We start from the raw sequence: 17642 nt of genomic DNA on the forward strand, positions 1-17642 counted from the left end.
CTCTCTCTCTCTCTCTCTCTCTCTCTCTCTCTCTCTCTCTCTCTCTTTCTCTCTCTATCAATACAATCAATTTCGACTTATTGCACGTTCATACATCATTACGCTCGCACAGATCGTGCAAAAGGGGAAACAGAAATCAAAGCCGCGTGCGGAAATTACTCGTGTCGGCCGGTAAACCTAACTGGCAGGAAAGCGATGAGAGGGTGGAGGTTTCGTCTCAATGATAAACCCATCGTCCAACAATGAATCGGCCGCTCTATAGATAGAGCATCACAGCGCATCACGCTGCGAATCTGCAAACCGTGAAATTATCCTGCCCAACGTTACACGATTCATGAGTTATGCAGATGATAACTGCCAGGTCGGGCTGATGCCGGATGATGCGCGGATTAGAAGGCCGTTTAGCACTTTCAATCTCGGACATGAGTCGCGCGCGACGAGCCGCTCTCTTATATTGTAACGACATATGAAAAGCACCGGAGGAAATAACGGATGGGATTTCCTTTGCAAATTGCGAAGTGCTTGCGAGAAAGATTAAGATACGTCCAAATGCGATTTTTTTGACAAGATTTGATATGTACAATAACTTATTAAACATATTAATTATAATTAACTTTATAATTAACTCAAATTGCGAGAATGCTCTACTTGTAAATAAATTATTGAAAAAGTGTATGTGTGTGTTAAAGAAATTATAGAAATATAGCAAAGACAGTAATAATTATGGAGACATGCAATATTTTGAAAATTAATGAATATTTGTTTTATATTGTAGAACTTTATTTTGAAGTTTATTCAGATATATGTTATAAATTAAATAGCCTGAGGAAAAAGAGATTACACAAGATTGCCGTTTAATAAAAATTGGCTTCGAGTCCACCGAAACCGCGTGAACACTGGAACATTTTGTATATCGAAGAAAAGTTATATCTTCATTATCGGAAAGGTTGTCTCTTTTGCATTTAAAAAAGCAGCAACATCATATTTTCTCGTTAAGCGGCGGGCTTCACTCGCTGCGAAAAAAAAAACGGTCCAGATCGAAAATCATGCGCACATCAACTTTGTAATGCGTGACGCAACACCGTGACCAGGTCGGGTTAACGTCCCTCAAGCCAAATCAAGGCTCCCGATACTGATCGGTCGATTTACAGCCATTACACCGACGGCGGACGACGGATAGGCGGCAATCGAGAGACCGTTGACTGAAGAAGCAAACGACCGGCTGCGAGACTGACCGGCTGATTGAAATTCGTCCGTGCGAGCGGTGCGAGGAACGATGCCACGACACGCTCGCGCCAGCAATTTCGTTTAACGAAACGCTTAACCCAATTCTCTTATTTTAGATACGAGATATCTTTTCGTGACGGTTCAAGAATTGTCCCTTTTATCGCCTATCTCGGCCGCCTTCGTGAATCCGCGATTACGCAACGCGAAGTATATTGTGACCGACCGCGATGGCCGCGTGTCCCTCCCTCTGTTCTCCCCCCTACCCCCGTCCCTCACCGACGACCTTCTTCTTCGTCTTCTCTTCTTCTCTTCTTGTTCTTGTTCTTTTTCTTCTTCTTCTTCTTCGCCTTCTTTTTCTGCGCCGCGCGCGTCTCGGCCCGCCCGCGTCCCTTTTTCATCTTTCGCCGTCACATTCGAGTCCGGCGTGCTTAACGACCGCGGCCGACGCTGACGTTAACTCTACGTGGGACGGGGTATACGCTAATTCGTTACTCGAGATTTTTTCTGATCCCGAGGCGGCACCACGCGTATTCATGAGCATAAATGCGCGACAGCGTCGGATGACGGGATTCCGATGCGTCCGCCGATTTTAATCTGCCTCGTTGAGGCAGAGCGGGGAATTTATCGGGGACGCATAGAGGGAACGCGAAGAAATTTGCAATTCAATTAAAATTAATTATTAACACAAAGCCGAAGATACCGAGACCGGACTTGTTGGCTTAAATAAATAGTAAAATGTCGATCGTGATTCTTACGCATTACTTCGTAATAAAAAAATTTATAAACTTCCTGTCAATCTTCAATGAATCTGTAAACAATAAAAATCTTCCCCGGGAATCGCATATTAATATCATCGTTTCAGCTTTTTAAGAAAAAAGAATGAAAAAAACATTAAATATAGTTGGTAATTTTTAATATTTAATATTAAATTATTGCTCCGAACAATTAATTTAATAACAGTCAATAACAAGATCGCGAGTTGTCTAGATATTTTTTGTTTTCATCATTTAACTCATCAAAGTGCAAGTGTTCTCAGAAGAATGCATGCTGCTCTTCGAATTCCAAATCTCAAATGTCGTGCTCCGATGTCACAAACAATCGCTAATTCCTGCACGGCAGGAGCTACGCCTACGCGACAAAACCGCGCCGATCAGCGAGATTCGTGTTTTACGCAAATCGCCCCTTCCTCCCCCCCCCTCCCCCCTCTCCCCGGCGTGCAGTGTTTGACCACGCGAGGAAATTTTCGAGCGAAAGCGAAATCGCGCGCGGAACGGGGAAAAGAAAAACAAGTGCGGACGGATGCAGGGGCACGGTGCTACTTTATCCCGGTGTGGCCCCCGCGGGCCTCCGACGTGTCTGCGGGACTCGGGGAAAATCAAGTCTCCCCCCTCCCCCGCCCGAGCGCGCTCAATTGCCGACTATTTCCAGTAGTGACTAAGCTGGCTCGCGTGCGCGGTGCGTGTACACGTGCGCGTACGTGGTGTAGTGGTAATAAAATTACAGCGAGCGCAGTTATACGGCGCCGTAGGCGGACTGGTCAGCGAGAGACGACTGCCCTATTTCGGATTTCTAACACCTCCCCGTTCGCGTCGCCCGAGGTGGTGTAAAAAAAAAAAAACCATCGCTGTGTGGGCCCCCGTTAACGAGACGGCGCGGAGACCGGACCGGAGTGCGATAGTGAATCGCGCGCGGCGATCTTATTGATCATCTCTCTTTGAAGCGATCCGCATCGAATTATCTAGGTTTACGAGAGATCCATCTCGAAAGATTAGGACGCGTGTTAGATATCGCTTTCTAGAAATCCTGTGAATGTTTGAATAGCTTCTTGTATGTTTAATAGGAAGCCGTTGAAATAAGCAATAATCCGTTTACTTTTTCCCATAATTCACGATTTTTATAGATCGTGCGTACTAGTACTAATAAACTTCATTGGTTCATCACTCTGTAGTTTATTATTAAATTAGTATAAACATCACGTAGACAGCATGCAGAGGCACCCTGCTGGCATCACTTTACGAACAGAACCCTAACGCTTCCTACTGCGGCCGAGCATACCAAGAAATTAGGCCGAAGAAAGGTTGCGAAAGGGCGGCGCGAATAGATATGACAGAGGAAGAATCTGGTAGTCGGACATTACCACTACCACAACAGCGAAGGCTACTAACAATAAGTGACATATGTTAATCGCATGATTCGACAGAATGAGTGGATTCATTCTATCACAATAATTTTGAATATTTTTTTTCAATGATTTAAAAAAAATAAAAGATTTACTGAGTATTAAAAAATTATCAATTTTTAATGTTTTTATAAAAATGTTTTTTCATCCTAAAATGATGAAAATTTTTGTTCCAAATGAATAAATATTGCAGATGCATTGCTAAAAGTTTGCGTCTCATTTAACAAATATGAAAGCCATCCGAGTTGATTTTAAGTTCTATTTTCAGTTCTAATAATAATTTTTAAACGGATGTAAATAATTCACAAGGTATATCGACGATAAAAAAAAATTGATGCAAATTTATTTTAAAAGATCTATTATATCTCTTGCATAATTAAAAAAGTCGAATAATAGATTGCATAATCGAAAACAAATCTGATCTGATATTGTCTTCACAAGTCTCGTCATCTTTACAAGCCGCGACGCGGGGACCGATTAGCGCGGCTCGAGCCGCGAAATCCTGGTCACTTTTATTGCACTCTTTACTGCAATCACCGCTATATTTGTCACACGTCTTGCGGTGATTTTCCATAAAACGACTCTTATCGCCGAGTAGTAGTATGTAACGCTCTTAAAATACAGACCTCACCACTTACGTGAACCTCCCCTCCCCTCCCCTCCCCTCTTTTATGACATTTCACATACGAGCGAAATGCAATGCGTGAAGTATCGTTTTCGTTACCCGAATCCATACGAGTGTAACAGATCCCGAAATTATAAAACGACACGCTCCGGCGAAATAGCTGTATCCTCAATCGTAATCGCGAAAACTGGAAAGGATTAAAGTTCGTTCGGCATTGCTTATCCTTCGTTACATCACATATCGTACGATCAACTCTAACCGACGTAGGTATCGCCGGACGTGAGAAATATTTTTTTTATAAATATCTCTCTATCGGGGAAAAATGAGAATGCGCGCGCGTGGGTGCACACGTGCGGCGCGATAAAATATCTCTTCATATAGGTTCGGCGTTCTCAAATCGCAGTCGCGCTTCCGACGACTGCAGCGAGCTACGAGATCCCCGTCGACTGAAACGCGATCCCGTTCGATCCCTCGCGGAATTAGCTTTTCTCAGCGAAGAACGAAAACGCAACGCGAGCGCGCCGTAACTCGGATGGCACGTGCTACGCGACGGATGGCACCAAGTGCTACGCGACGGAAGCGCGTGCACCGAGCAGACACACGCGTGCATCCGCATCCGATGAATGGACCGACGAAATAACCCGCGAGCAGGTCGAACCGGTCGCGCGAGCACGATGTACCGCAAGATCGCAGATCGCGCATCTCATCGGCGTGAAAACAGCGCGCCCAAACTTTACGTTCGCGGCTCTTCGATTTGATCTTCCCGATGGCGTGACGATTCTTTCCCGCGCTCAGTCGAGAAACGTCGATCGAACACGGAAGCAATGTCGACAATCGTCTACTTTCGTCGTTGATAAATTTCGATAATATTATATTTAATAAATCGCACCAGATTGCAAAGAACCAGGCGAGCGCAACACTTTAGAAATATTAAAATAGCAAATGAATTTTTTAAACTTAAGATAAAAACATTACGTTATAATTATATTTCACTATATTATATTATATAGTATTTTTCCTTCTTGAAGAAAATAGACGAGAAAAGATTTTCAACATTTGATAATTGCACAAACACTCGCGAGTTAATGAAAGAGAATCATGAGGTTTTACATACCCCACTAACAATCCCGGCCAGGCAAACTGCGGATGCGACGAATCTGAAAGCAGAATTGCCCCGGGATATTATTCCGATAAATTCTGTAGTTATACAACCCAAAGGAAATAAGCGTAGTAAAAAGAAGGAGTGGAAAAGCTACAGAAATAGAGAGAAGAGAGGGCGTATCTCTTTACTTGAAAAAAAAAAAAAAATCTTGCGTCAAAGTCACACTCGATTTTTTCAGAAATAAATTCCAGCAATTTTAAAAGTTTGCGATATTATTTCGAAAAAAAAAAATAAATATTCTGCACACGCTTGAATAGAGCTGACAAGATTAAACTCGCGCGCGGAAAAGTCAAAGTGCGAAGCGACCGATTTCGCAAGGGACCGCTCTATCTCGTGAAGATCCAAACGTCATTGAGACAGGAAGCGGAGTAAATATTCGTCACCGAGGTAAAGGAACTTGACATATACGAAAAGAAATAAAAAAGAACTCTCGCGAGCTAGATGAAGAAACGCGGAAGACACGGCGCACGATTTGCGGCTGCGTCGAAGCTAATAAAGGGGAGAACGATCTCCTGCGCGCACGCGAGTTCACCTCTCGCCGTTGTCCTTGGGGGGGTCCTCTCACCTTACCGCGGAGGCCTGCGCGCAACGGGGGTGAAACTATCCCCCTCCGTGGGACACAGAGCGAGATCGGCGCGGTCGGGCCCGTCCGGCGGCGAGCCAAAAGCAAAAACGAATCGCGAAGGAAACACACCCGGTAAATGAAGAAGAAAGAGAACGAGGAAGAGGAAGAAGAGGTAATGAGAAGATGAGGAAGGAAGCACGGCGACCGTGGAAATCGGGCCGAGGACAGGAATTGGAGTAAACGCAGCCGGAGGAACCCCGAGGAGAAAATGAGATCAATAGGAAACTCACCGCAATCCCAACCGGGTCATGTCGACCTCCCTATTCCTCCGATGGGTCTAGGGAGCCGAGAAGCACAGGCTAAAGCACCGAGCACCGCACAGAGAGGCAGTCACAAAATATCGCGCAGACCGGGCACCGAGTAGACCGATGGTGTATGCGGACCGTCCCATCCAGGGAGGTCTCTGAATGGACTCCGGGTGGAGGGAAGGAAGGAAGGTGGAGGCGGCGGTCGCGCCGAGCCACGCCAGCTAGAATTCCTCCGCCGAAAGGACCGGGCCGAGAAGAGAGTGCCTTCTCTCGGCCTTCCGCGACGGGCGACGTCGCGCGCGCTCAGGCCTCGCTTCGGCCCGCTCGTTTTCCCCGACGTCGACGGGGGATCGTCCCCTTCCCCCTTCTCTTCCTGTCTTCTTCTCTCGCTCCTGCGAGAAGAGGGCGATCGCGGTCTCCTGCCTGGCTGCCTCCGGTTGAACTCTGGGTCCGCGAGACGGGAAGAAGAAGAAGAAGAAGAGGAAGAAGAAGGCAAGGAGTGAGCGAGGGAGTGCGCAAGAGGAAGGGGAGGAAGGAACGAACGAACGCGGAGTGCCGTCTCTCCAGGGTTGGTAGGGGAAGAAGAAACAGCCGAAGAGAAAAGAAGAAGAAGGAGGAGGAGGAAGAGAGAGGACCAAGAGAGGAGTAGGAGGAGGAGGCGGTGGAGTGCCGCTGGCCGGCTCCGAGCCGAGCGTTCGCTCGCGCGGTCGCGCGTCGCACGAGGACTGTTGCGCGGCCGCGAGGGACCCTACCGGTATCGGTCGTGCCGGTTCCGAGCTGCCAGCCCGAGCCAGCCCGAGCTTACGGAACTTAGCCGTGCCGCGGGGGGACAGAGCGGGGACCCCGTGTGTCAGGGAGGCCGCGCCACCGCCGAGCGTGCCGCGCGAGAGCGCCGACGAGCGCGCAAGGATACAGCGCGCGCGAGAGCGAGAGGAAGAGAGAGAGAGAGAAAGAAGGGAGAGAGAGATCTGGCCCGGAGAAGACAGTGACGGAAGGAGAAAAAGCGAGATAGCGCAAGAGGGTGGGAGGGACAGAGACGAGGAGGAAAGAGGAAGAGAAGAGAGAGAGCGAGCACCTCCTCCGCCGCCTTCGGGGTCTGCCTTGTGTCCGCCCGTCTGTGTGCAGCGATCAGGAGGACGGGCTAACCGGGCCGTCTGTCTGGCCCTTCGACACGCGGTGCGTCGACAGGCTGGCCGACGGCGAGCTTAGCGGCGCGGTTTTAGCGCGATACTGCCACGAGCCGCAACGTTGTCGCCGCCGCTGAGGCTGAACGACGACGACGACGACGACGACAACTCTGGGACACCGTTCTCTCGGAGGCACCGCGAGAGGCGAACGAGACGAAGGACCAGAGGTGAGGCCACTCCAGGGACCGTCCGCAGGACCGCGGGTTTGATCGAAAAGGTAGACAAGAGGAGGAGGCGGAGGTGGAGGAGGAGGACCCCAGGCCGGCACGATGCGGCCCAGGGCCGCGGCGACGTCAGGAATCATAGGTGACGCGAGCCGCGGCATCTCGCGGCCGGTCCCGCTCGTCCTGCGAATCACCTGCGTCCTTGCCCTACTGGTGCACGCCGCCACGTGGATACCGATCGCCGAGGCTGTGGTGAGTGCGAAACGTCCTTGGAATGTATCGCGCACCGTCGCCCGCGAATTCGTGTCCGCTGAACAGTAAACCCTTCCGGGCGAAAAATGCCCTTGTCTTCGCGGGGGATGATAGGAGTTACGATCGAGCGATGGTCCGGCGCGGGAAATGCATCGTGAATGCCGTCAATCGTCGCGAATGCTAAAGGAAATAGCGGATTGTTAAGAACGAACGAGTCAGGTGGACGGCGCGCCGGTTAGCTCGATGGTGGGATCGACGGAAACGTCAAAGTTCGAAGTCCGTGCGAATTGGAGAACCGGAAGAGTTGAGCGCGCGCTAAAGTTCACGTCGTGACGAATTTCCACGCGGCACATTTTTACGCGTCGCTCGGGTTACCGCTGTTTTCAGAGCCGTCAATAATGCGATCGTAGCCGTAATCGAAACGACCCCGAGGATGTGGATTGCGGTTACGTAATCCATTCGCGATACCATCTCTTATGGGAATCAGCTGTCTATCGTAATAAGCGTGATCATATATCTCTCGTTGAGCTGCAACGGAAATGTCGAATGATATTTTTATCAAAAGAGCCTTTGTTTAAAATTAACGATTTAATTTAATAGCTATATTTCCCTAGAAGACAATTATTTTTCTTCGCTGTCAGGCATTAATCTTCGAAACAGAATCGCCACATGACCCCTACTTGCTTTCTGCATTTTGGTCGGCCATATTGGAACGGCCATTTTGGATTTCGGGGTTCTGACATCGAAGTCAACAACCTCAGAATTTATTAAACAACAAGCTAGCTAAAAAATATTTCCCTTCTTATTTAGTTTGTTTCTTGGCATTTCGTTATTTTTCTCGGTATCTTATATGCTATTTTAAATTTTTATGGTATCATTAGATAATGGTTAGAGTTCTTATCTTTATCAATTTGTATGCCCCATCATTCCTACTTCCTACCTATCTGGTGAAATGATTCATAAGCATGAAAATCGGTTGCCGCTACCAAAGGCACGCACTCCAAGCATGATAAATTTCTGTAGAAGTCACTCCTATGTTGAGCAAACTTTAACGCTATTTTATTGACCGTCTATTTGTGGTTACATCGTAAAACATAGTAATGTAAAAATTACAACCACATCTCATTTACTTTCGATTCAAATTAATCCTCTTTTTCCGCGTAGATGAACATCTATAAGACTTACAAGGGAACCTCGCGAAGTGTCAAATTCTGATTTTAATGAAACTTGGTACACTTTGAGGTCACATAAATAGATGAATTTAGAAATTATCAGTTGGTGCTAAAAAACGGTTTAAAGGGATGAATCCACCCCTTATATGTAAATTAATTCTTTTTTTCTTTCGTTATATCTCGAAAACTATTCAAGATATCAAAAAATGTTGTATACAAAAGTTTTATAGTAAAATTGTCTTTATTCATTTACGTTAATGGAATTTTTTTAAATGATTATTTTCAAAAGATTTTTAAATATAATTATTTAAAAAATATTATTAATGTAAATGAATAAAGACACTTTTATTGTAAAACTTTTGTATACAACATTTTTTGATATCTTGAATAGTTTTCGAGATATAACGAAAGAAAGAAAGAATTAATTTACATATAAGGGGGTGGATTCATCCCTTTAAACCGTTTTTAGCACCAACTGATAATTTCTAAATTTATCTATTTATGTGACCTCAAAGTGTACCAAGTTTCATTAAAATCAGAATTTGACACTTCGTGAGGTTCCCTTGTTAGTGAAAATTTAATTTTGCGAAAAAAAATATTTTTTTTTCAGTTTTTTAGAACAGCATTAAAAATTGTTTTAAAAAATTTCTTTATTTTTTTATTAAAGTAAAAATTTATTTGTTAATATTTTTGGGACTTATTTGTTTAAAGAATACATTAAATAAGTTTTATATTTGTTAAACGTAATTTTAGATGGAGAGAAAATGTAAATTAATTTGATAATTGAAAAAAAATTTAATTAATTGAGATCTTGTCTTATATTTCAATATTTGCAAAGTGAAATCTTATTTTTGATCTTCAAGTTTTTCATTGACCGCCAAATTAATTCTTCCTCTCTCGTTGCTATTTCATTTATGAAATAGGACACTATTGTCCTATGCAGTCATCAACTCTCGGCCGTTCCAATGCTAACGAATGTGGGTGTGTTTTGCTAACGTAGCGGATGACGACGACATACCGGGGAAATAGTCTGATATCGCTCCACATCTGGGGCAACTTCTATCGCTCTTAGGTAGGCTCTACGGAGCCTAATTCCAGTCTCTCGTGCCAGCCGGACAATGCGTGGGAACACCAGACGAGGGCTTTAAACGCCAATCGCTGACCTGCCGTTGTACCGTTGGCATAAATATCCTCCTCGAGAGATGAAATTAATCTCGTTTATCCCGTGCGGGGCGCATTTTACCCGTTTATTCAGCGCCGAAACGATATTATCTCGGTCCCCCATCATCAATCGTCCACCTGACTAATTATACCCTCAACCGCAATTGCAATTTGTCAATCCGAAATTCGTAATCTCGGATAGTATTAGTGATCTTCAATTAATTAGACCAAAGAATTATAAATGTTTTACTCGCATTATTTTTAACAGATGAAAAAGTGATTGGATTTAAGATTATTTAATTACAGATCTTTAGTGAAAAACATACTGATCTATTATTATATATTCTTGTCGCGTTGCAATTACTTGATTCTTAATTTACGTTAATAATATAATAATAAATAATTTTTATAAATAAATCAAATTCAGGCAGTCATATTTACTTTTAATTAATTTATTCACGATATTCTGTCACAGTATTGACGTAGTAGATGAAAAAAAGAAAAATTAGATTAATGGAACGAGAAAAAAGAATTTAGATTGTAATCGTAACAAAACACCGATGACAGGATTGTCACTTTCTATCTCTGAATGCATCGCTCCGGACTTGGCATATATTGTTCGTGTTTATTGGAGCGAAAAATATTCAAGATTCGAATTTCTTTTTATGCCGTATTAGATTACGTTAAATCACCTACGATGATTTGAGACATTGGTCATAACTGGTCGCATATAACATCCTAAAGAGATTCAAACACGATAAAAAATTAGAATTTTTTTTATATTAATCTTACACTATATCATAAGTTTTGCAATTTTATAAAATATTAAGCGTATAGAGCGCGCTCTTTTCCTTTTTAATAATATATATATTTAATAGTATATAAAATAATTTTCTCCGATAGAAATATTTTTCAACATTAAATTTTTGAATTGAATAAAACAATTGAGTAAAATACTAGTAATTTTGTTTAAAAATAAGATACATGACAGAAACATTTATGAAGAAATTACTGGAAAATCAGTCCAAGGTTCATTTCTCAGAACAAATCAGTCCCATAGAACTCCGCGGGAGATGGATGACGAGTGCAACATGATTCCGCTATGAGCACAACGCGCAATTAGCTAACACAAAATTTCGTGGTGTATAAACCGGTTCGCGTATAGCGATCGGAGAGGGAAGACCGAGCGATGTGTAACGGATGATTAAATCGGGCGTGAAGCCGATAGTAACGTAAGAGACCCGGCGCGGCGTGGAAAGCGCCCATCAGCATGACTCTGGGCGCCGTGTAATCCGAGACCCTGAAACTGCAGCTATTCGACATAATCTCATTGCAAAATAGACGTTACGGCATTTCGGTTAATCGATGACGATGCGTGTATCTACATGCTGACCATATAGAGTACGGCTCCTCGATTCCGGGCATCACTTTCCGTGATACCGCGAAACCGTCAATATCTTTCTGGGCTGAATCCCGAGGCGCGTCTTTCGAGCGTGTTCACCGTGAAAATTATTAGATTTACGATCAATTTATTTCATATACTCGAGTAAAGGAGTATATTTCTTGGTCGATTATAGGAGAATCATAGGAGAAATCATGGGAGAAATATTATGAGGAAAGAGAACTAAGATATTATTTATTATGTCAATAATAAATAGACAGACGTTGTCAATTGCGAAAATATATTTATTCATGTAATAATTTAAAGACAATATTACCAACGGAGCTTATATTTATTATCCATGTGCAAACAATATACTTTCTGCTTATGTTAGAAAGTTTTTTTAAGTAATGATTAACGTAACAATATATTTAATTGATAATTTGCATAATTTACGCAAAAACGAATTATGTTTACCGATATCGAATGTTGAAGTCACCCGGTAGACAGAAACGTGGGCGATTTCGACGCCCGGACAGAGGACGCATTCGTTGTGGAAAACGTGAAAGAAAATGTTCGGCACAATAGGGGGAGAGGACGAATCAGCATTGCCCGATAGTGAGTGGATCCGCGTTTCTATATGTCTTGTTTCCTCGGACAGGTCACTCGCCATTGTATCAGAGTCATTCAGAATCGTGAGAATCCCTTCTCTGTGGTGAACCAAATCTCCCTCTCACCCGACATTCCAGCTATATATTATATTGAAATTTTGCTCACTAAGGAACGTATAACAAACAATATATCGCAAGAAAAATTGTTAAATTTACAATTAAAATAAATTTAAATCTCCTAAATTTTTCAGTCACTTGAATGAAATAATTTCAAGCACCTAAAAAAATTGTTCTTACTGATTTTGTATGTATGTATATAATTTTAATCAATAATTATAACATAATTGAAAAACATATAGAAACAGAAAATATAAAGTACAGAATTGTTACTCATTCTCGTAATGAACATTATATCTTCTTTATATTAGCTTCTCTTTCTTTTTCCCTCTTCTTGTTTATTTCATATAAATATTTTTTATAACTAATGGCGCTACAGACACGCAAACAATTTCATCTAAATCTGCGAAAGGCATTACCCAATCTTATCTTCTATTCCGAATTTCCAAAATTTGAACGAACTTTTGTACAGAAAGATCTTCGAAGTAGATATTATCTTGTTCTAACACGCCCGAACTGTAGCTATAATATCCATTTGTCTTCGAGCCAACGCAAGAACTCGGTTGGAGATTCGTTTACGTAGGTTTTTATTACTAAATTATTCAGCAAAGATTAATGTATACGTACAATTGTTGCGTTTTATAAGTATTTTTGTCTCGCTCACGAAATTATTGAACTTTATTATACGATTCACGGAAACTAGAATTACATATTTATGTCATATTAATGTTAAATTATGTCAAAAAAATGCAAACAGATTGAAATACGAAATATTGGGCAATCTGAAAAAAAAAACGGATTGCGAAATTATATTACATGTATACAGAAATTGGAAGAAACGCCCAGTTATTTTTATTTGTATAATACATCGAATGGCGTAAAATAAAATACAATTTGCGTAACCTTGTAGAGAAGTGTTTAACGCGATAAAGTTTATTTATTGCAAATAGCAAATATTACGAAATAATTCACAGAAGCGAACCGCAATATGTAGGTTGACGATGAGCTGTAGGAAGAGACTCTGTATGCCGTTGCCACGATAACGATAAAGCTTTCCTGTTGTTCTTCTAAATGAGACAGGCATTGTGGGATGATGCGTAGCCCGGATCAAGTATTCGTTTTGCAGACGAAACATGACGGGGCGTTAGACGATCTGACATCCGTCTTGTCGCGTGTGCGTCCACTTCTGAGTAGTCCACTTTTATAAGTTCGGGGTCGCGAGCCAGAAGAAAGCGTTTTATAACGAAATGATTGATGCTATGAAAGAAAGGAGCCGCAAGGAGCCGTTTATAGACACACACGCATTTGACACGTACTTCATCGTTTAAGCCTATCATCAAAATTTAGGGAAGGAGTTGCTCGTAGTTGTTAACGGGCGTGCTATTTATTGACGTCAATTACTTGTGGTTGTGTTTCTCTTACGATATTTCATTGTGCATTAATGGATTAAGTTCAGGAAAGACTCGAGATCGAGGGATAAACCGAACACGCTTTTCGTGCGCATCGTAAATTTACACCCACCGCGTCGATTCAATATTTCGAAATATAATGTATCGCTTTGCGTGGTTTCCCAAAATGTCTCCGCGTAAAATTTCACCTACGCGCGCGATATGCGGATAATACGTGATTCTACTTTCGAACAGCCACACATTACGGCTCTCTTTTTTTTTCCCCCTCGTTCTTTTAACACGAGAATAATTTTTAAACTACACAAGGTTGAAATAAAGCAAAATTAAATTCGGCCAAAATGTGTTCGCGTGCAATTAAACGTCCAATTAAGTTAGCGCTCCTGCCTTACTTTAAATCGCAAAATTGTTATCGCAACACGTAGTTATAAATTCAACTCTTAATTCGCTTTATTGGATAACCGTGCATTTTCAACATTCCCGCGGATGACATCACGTTTTCGCGCAATTGAACCCAAACACGTCGTTCGCACACAGTTATTAACCTTCCGCTTTGTGATGACATCTGATAGCATAAATGACAAGGCGGCAATTTATAAAGGATATACTTCACGGCAGCTATATATTTTCGTGTTTGAAAGCGAGCTTCGAATCTCTCGATGCTGTTGTCTTGGGCTTGTTAAGATGATATAATATGGAATGCGTCATCGCGAAGAAAGGAAAAGCCATTGGCGGTCGATGACATATGGGAATATGTCGCTATATCTCAATATGACATCATTCAATTGCAAAATAGCCCAAAAGCATTTGAATATCGCCTATCATTAAATTAATAATGATTAATAATTAATAATTCATAAACAGGTTAATCGCTTTCACGGGGTTAATCTTTTTCATTTCCACAAGCATGAAAATTTAATCAAGATCCATAAAGCGCAACCTGCTCCGAAACTTGCCGGCTGGTTATTTGAAACGCGTTATTGCAGGCGCTATATTAATGCAATAACATAAACTTCAAACAAGTGACGTCACGCTTTAAATTAATTTATTGCGAACTCGTAATTGACTCTTATTGACTGTCCTGCCACTTTATGACGACGCGATTCGAATAAAATTTTAGATAAACACGATGACGAATTATATAAAAGTACATAATCCGGTCAATACGTATAGGTATTTTATAAAAAGTCAAATATAATTGCATTGCGAGTGAATTAAATTTTATTAAATACAGTATTTGTTAATAATTTTATTTAGCTTGAGCCTATATAAATTTGTTGGAAGTGTACATTAAAAAATCGTATACAAATATTATAACGCTTTATGATCTATCAAAGCTTTAAAATTTGGAAACTTTTGTTAATAATTATATTTACAAACCTATCGTGCAGTCACGTATAATTTATTTAAAGAAACAGACTCATAGACCGTCGAGATAAGCGCGGAATAGAAAGCAGATAAACGGCTCACAATTATCAATGACACGTTTGTCTTTAAGAGTTGAAGAAAACTGAGATCATCGTAACGCCCACATCCGCGCGAATCCAATAATATGTACACTTGAAATTACACCGGCTGATTTCATGACTATTCGAGATAATTATAATTTTTAGAATTATAGGAATAATAGCTAGACTTTCAGTCGCAAATTTTATTATAGCTTCTCCATTTTTCTTTCTCTTTTATCTTAAATGTTATACTTGATACAGTCGAGGTACTCATAGCTTTTAGAAGGCATTTTATTTTTTTAGATTTTTATAAAATTTCCCAAATTGAAGGAATTAATTCTTATGCGAAACAATCTTAAGACAGAAAAATATTTCAATTATTAGAAATATTGTAATTAAAAAAAATATCTAAGTTATTTTGAAAATTTTTTATTACTTTATACTATTTATTTTGAAAAATGATATAAACACGCGATATACTTATTGTTATATGAACATGTGAAATTTGTTTATCGAACCTAGTTCGGAATGCAAGTAGTTAAGGATAGCGTGTATTACCCGTTGTTTTACGACTTTGTCGGGAACATAAAATTTGCTTGTAAGACTATTTTTGTCGAAATTCGAATCGCTCGAAAGTCCTGGTTATTTTTAGAGTTACACGAAACGAGCGGGAAGTCGCTTATGATTGCAACCAAAAATAACGATGTAGGGATTACCTCATGATAAAATACAAATTAGCTTCGACGGGCTGGACGTAGCTATTATCGTCTCGTCAGCTTAGTGACAATGTAGGCGCGATGATTGTCAATGACATCACGCGGTGCTGTCACTTGTTACGGCGCGCGTATGATCAACCGTTATTGAAAGTGATCGCATTTATTCAAATGCGTTCCTATTCATTTTCATATGCGGCTAATAGAAGTTCTACGGTTATTAAGAAGTGATTTATCTAATTTCAAAGATAGTAGACTTATAAAAAAATTAATTGCATTGTACTTAAATTTGATTTTTAAACATATTTTCTAGAGATCTAAAAATGAGATCTAAAAATTCATCAGGTATTCTTTTCCATTTTTTTTTTAAGAGAGAATTGTAAAATAGATGATTTTTATCTTTTACATTTTTCTTCTAATTCTTTTCTAATTCTCTTGCAAAAGATCTTATTCTCAGAACGCTTCTGATTCATTAGTAACGCCGAAATATTTAAATTACAATTAAACCGCGTCGATTGCGGTACACAATTGCACGTATAAATTGTATCTATCTCTCCATCTGTGATTCTTGCACGCATGACACATTCCATGCGGCACGCGTTAGGATGAAAGCAGGAAAGGCGGTCAATAGTGGCCACTGACATGTTCGTATTACATGGCTTTCGAGTATGATGTCATATGCACGCGAGCAGACGACTGTCTATACATATAACAAACCGCAGGCGTGGAATAATGTTCCCAAGGCGACTGCAAACACTAATTTGCATCGCGCGCTGCGCGACATTGGTCTCCATTATGAGTAATAGTAATATAAACAGACGTACACGTAGGCGCTGTCGATAAATGTCGAAGTAACTCGCATCCGCGACGATATGTCGGCTTGTTAAATCCTGATGATATTTTCGGGAATCCGACACGGTGATATCAGAGAGTTGCCAAATAATTCTTAAGCTTTTATTTTATCTACTTTGCACTCAAATTTCATTTCAAATTCAAACATTTATTCGAAAATTATAATACACTTAATTATGAATATATCTTTATTAGAATAAAAAATTCTTTTTATATTAATTAGTAATTCTTGTATGATAAAAATATCTGAAATCTGATATCTGAAAAAACTCTAGTATTTTAATAATTTTTAACATCTAAACTGATATAAAAAATGATTGATATCTATAATGCTGATCATTTATCGGAAACTCAGTAAACACGAATTTTCTTGAAGTTTTGAAGCCGATTCTCGAAAGTGAAAAATATTACTTGTTGAAAACCTACTAACTTTTCGTTAGAATCCCTCGAGAATTTCGATGGAAGTCTGGTTTGGGATTCTCTGCAGCGCGCACATCACGGGTCTTCAGCTGGTAAACGTATCTCACTGCGGCGGCGTGGGCGATATCCCGTGAATGATAGGTCTAAGATTACCCACTGGAGGCATGAATGAAAGGCTTCGGTCAATTCGATGAATGATCCTTCAATTAATTATATACCCTGTTATGATTTAGAGCGCGTGCCGTTTCGCAGCCCGCGGTGCCGCCTGCGACTCCATCCGTTTCCCGGCATTGCGTCACCTCAAATTCTAGCACTGCGCTTATTTATCGTCCATCCCGAGGTAACGAAATAAGAAAATGTAAAGTGCCTGTAAAAAAAAAAGGAGAAAAACGCGATTATCCGAGACTTAAAATGCAAAACACGTTTTGCACTTTTGCGTATCATCGATTTTAATATCGTGCGATTTCGTCTCTTTTTCTTTCCGCGGCTGTAAACTCTATATTGCTCGCTATCATATAAGAAGCTCGATGTAAAGAAGCGTAATCCGTGGCGTAATCTTAATTCCCGCGTAATCGCGGACCCCGATAATTAACGCGCGGCGTTAACAGCTCTCGGCTGATATTACTTTCGCTGCCCGCAAACATTTACTTCGCTGCGAATAAACGCTCCGTTGCGAGCGATAAACGCGCGAT

General features: G+C 41.2%; 2 protein-coding genes across 3 annotated transcripts in view; one reads left to right on the forward strand and one right to left on the reverse strand.

The window, feature by feature from the left end:
- The window catches only part of LOC105453274 (collagen alpha-2(IV) chain), a 27098-nt gene extending 20573 nt beyond the window's left edge, over positions 1-6525 (reverse strand). For both annotated transcript variants that reach the window (XM_011695078.1, XM_011695077.1), the window contains exons 1-2: positions 6049-6525; positions 5146-5188 (exon numbers count right to left, since the gene is read on the reverse strand). In XM_011695078.1, coding sequence (XP_011693380.1) covers positions 5146-5188; positions 6049-6068 — 63 coding nt within the window. In that variant the 5' untranslated portion in view covers positions 6069-6525. The remainder of the gene's footprint in view (positions 1-5145; positions 5189-6048) is intronic.
- A 997-nt stretch (positions 6526-7522) lies between these two features.
- Positions 7523-17642, forward strand: part of LOC105453273 (collagen alpha-5(IV) chain) — a 49923-nt gene continuing 39803 nt past the window's right edge. Inside the window, exon 1 of the mRNA XM_011695076.1 lies at positions 7523-7669. Within this exon, the coding sequence (XP_011693378.1) occupies positions 7523-7669 (147 nt within the window). The remainder of the gene's footprint in view (positions 7670-17642) is intronic.

Source organism: Wasmannia auropunctata, unplaced genomic scaffold (genome assembly GCF_000956235.1).
Source record: "Wasmannia auropunctata unplaced genomic scaffold, wasmannia.A_1.0 LD336000.1, whole genome shotgun sequence".
Lineage (NCBI taxonomy): Eukaryota > Metazoa > Arthropoda > Insecta > Hymenoptera > Formicidae > Wasmannia > Wasmannia auropunctata.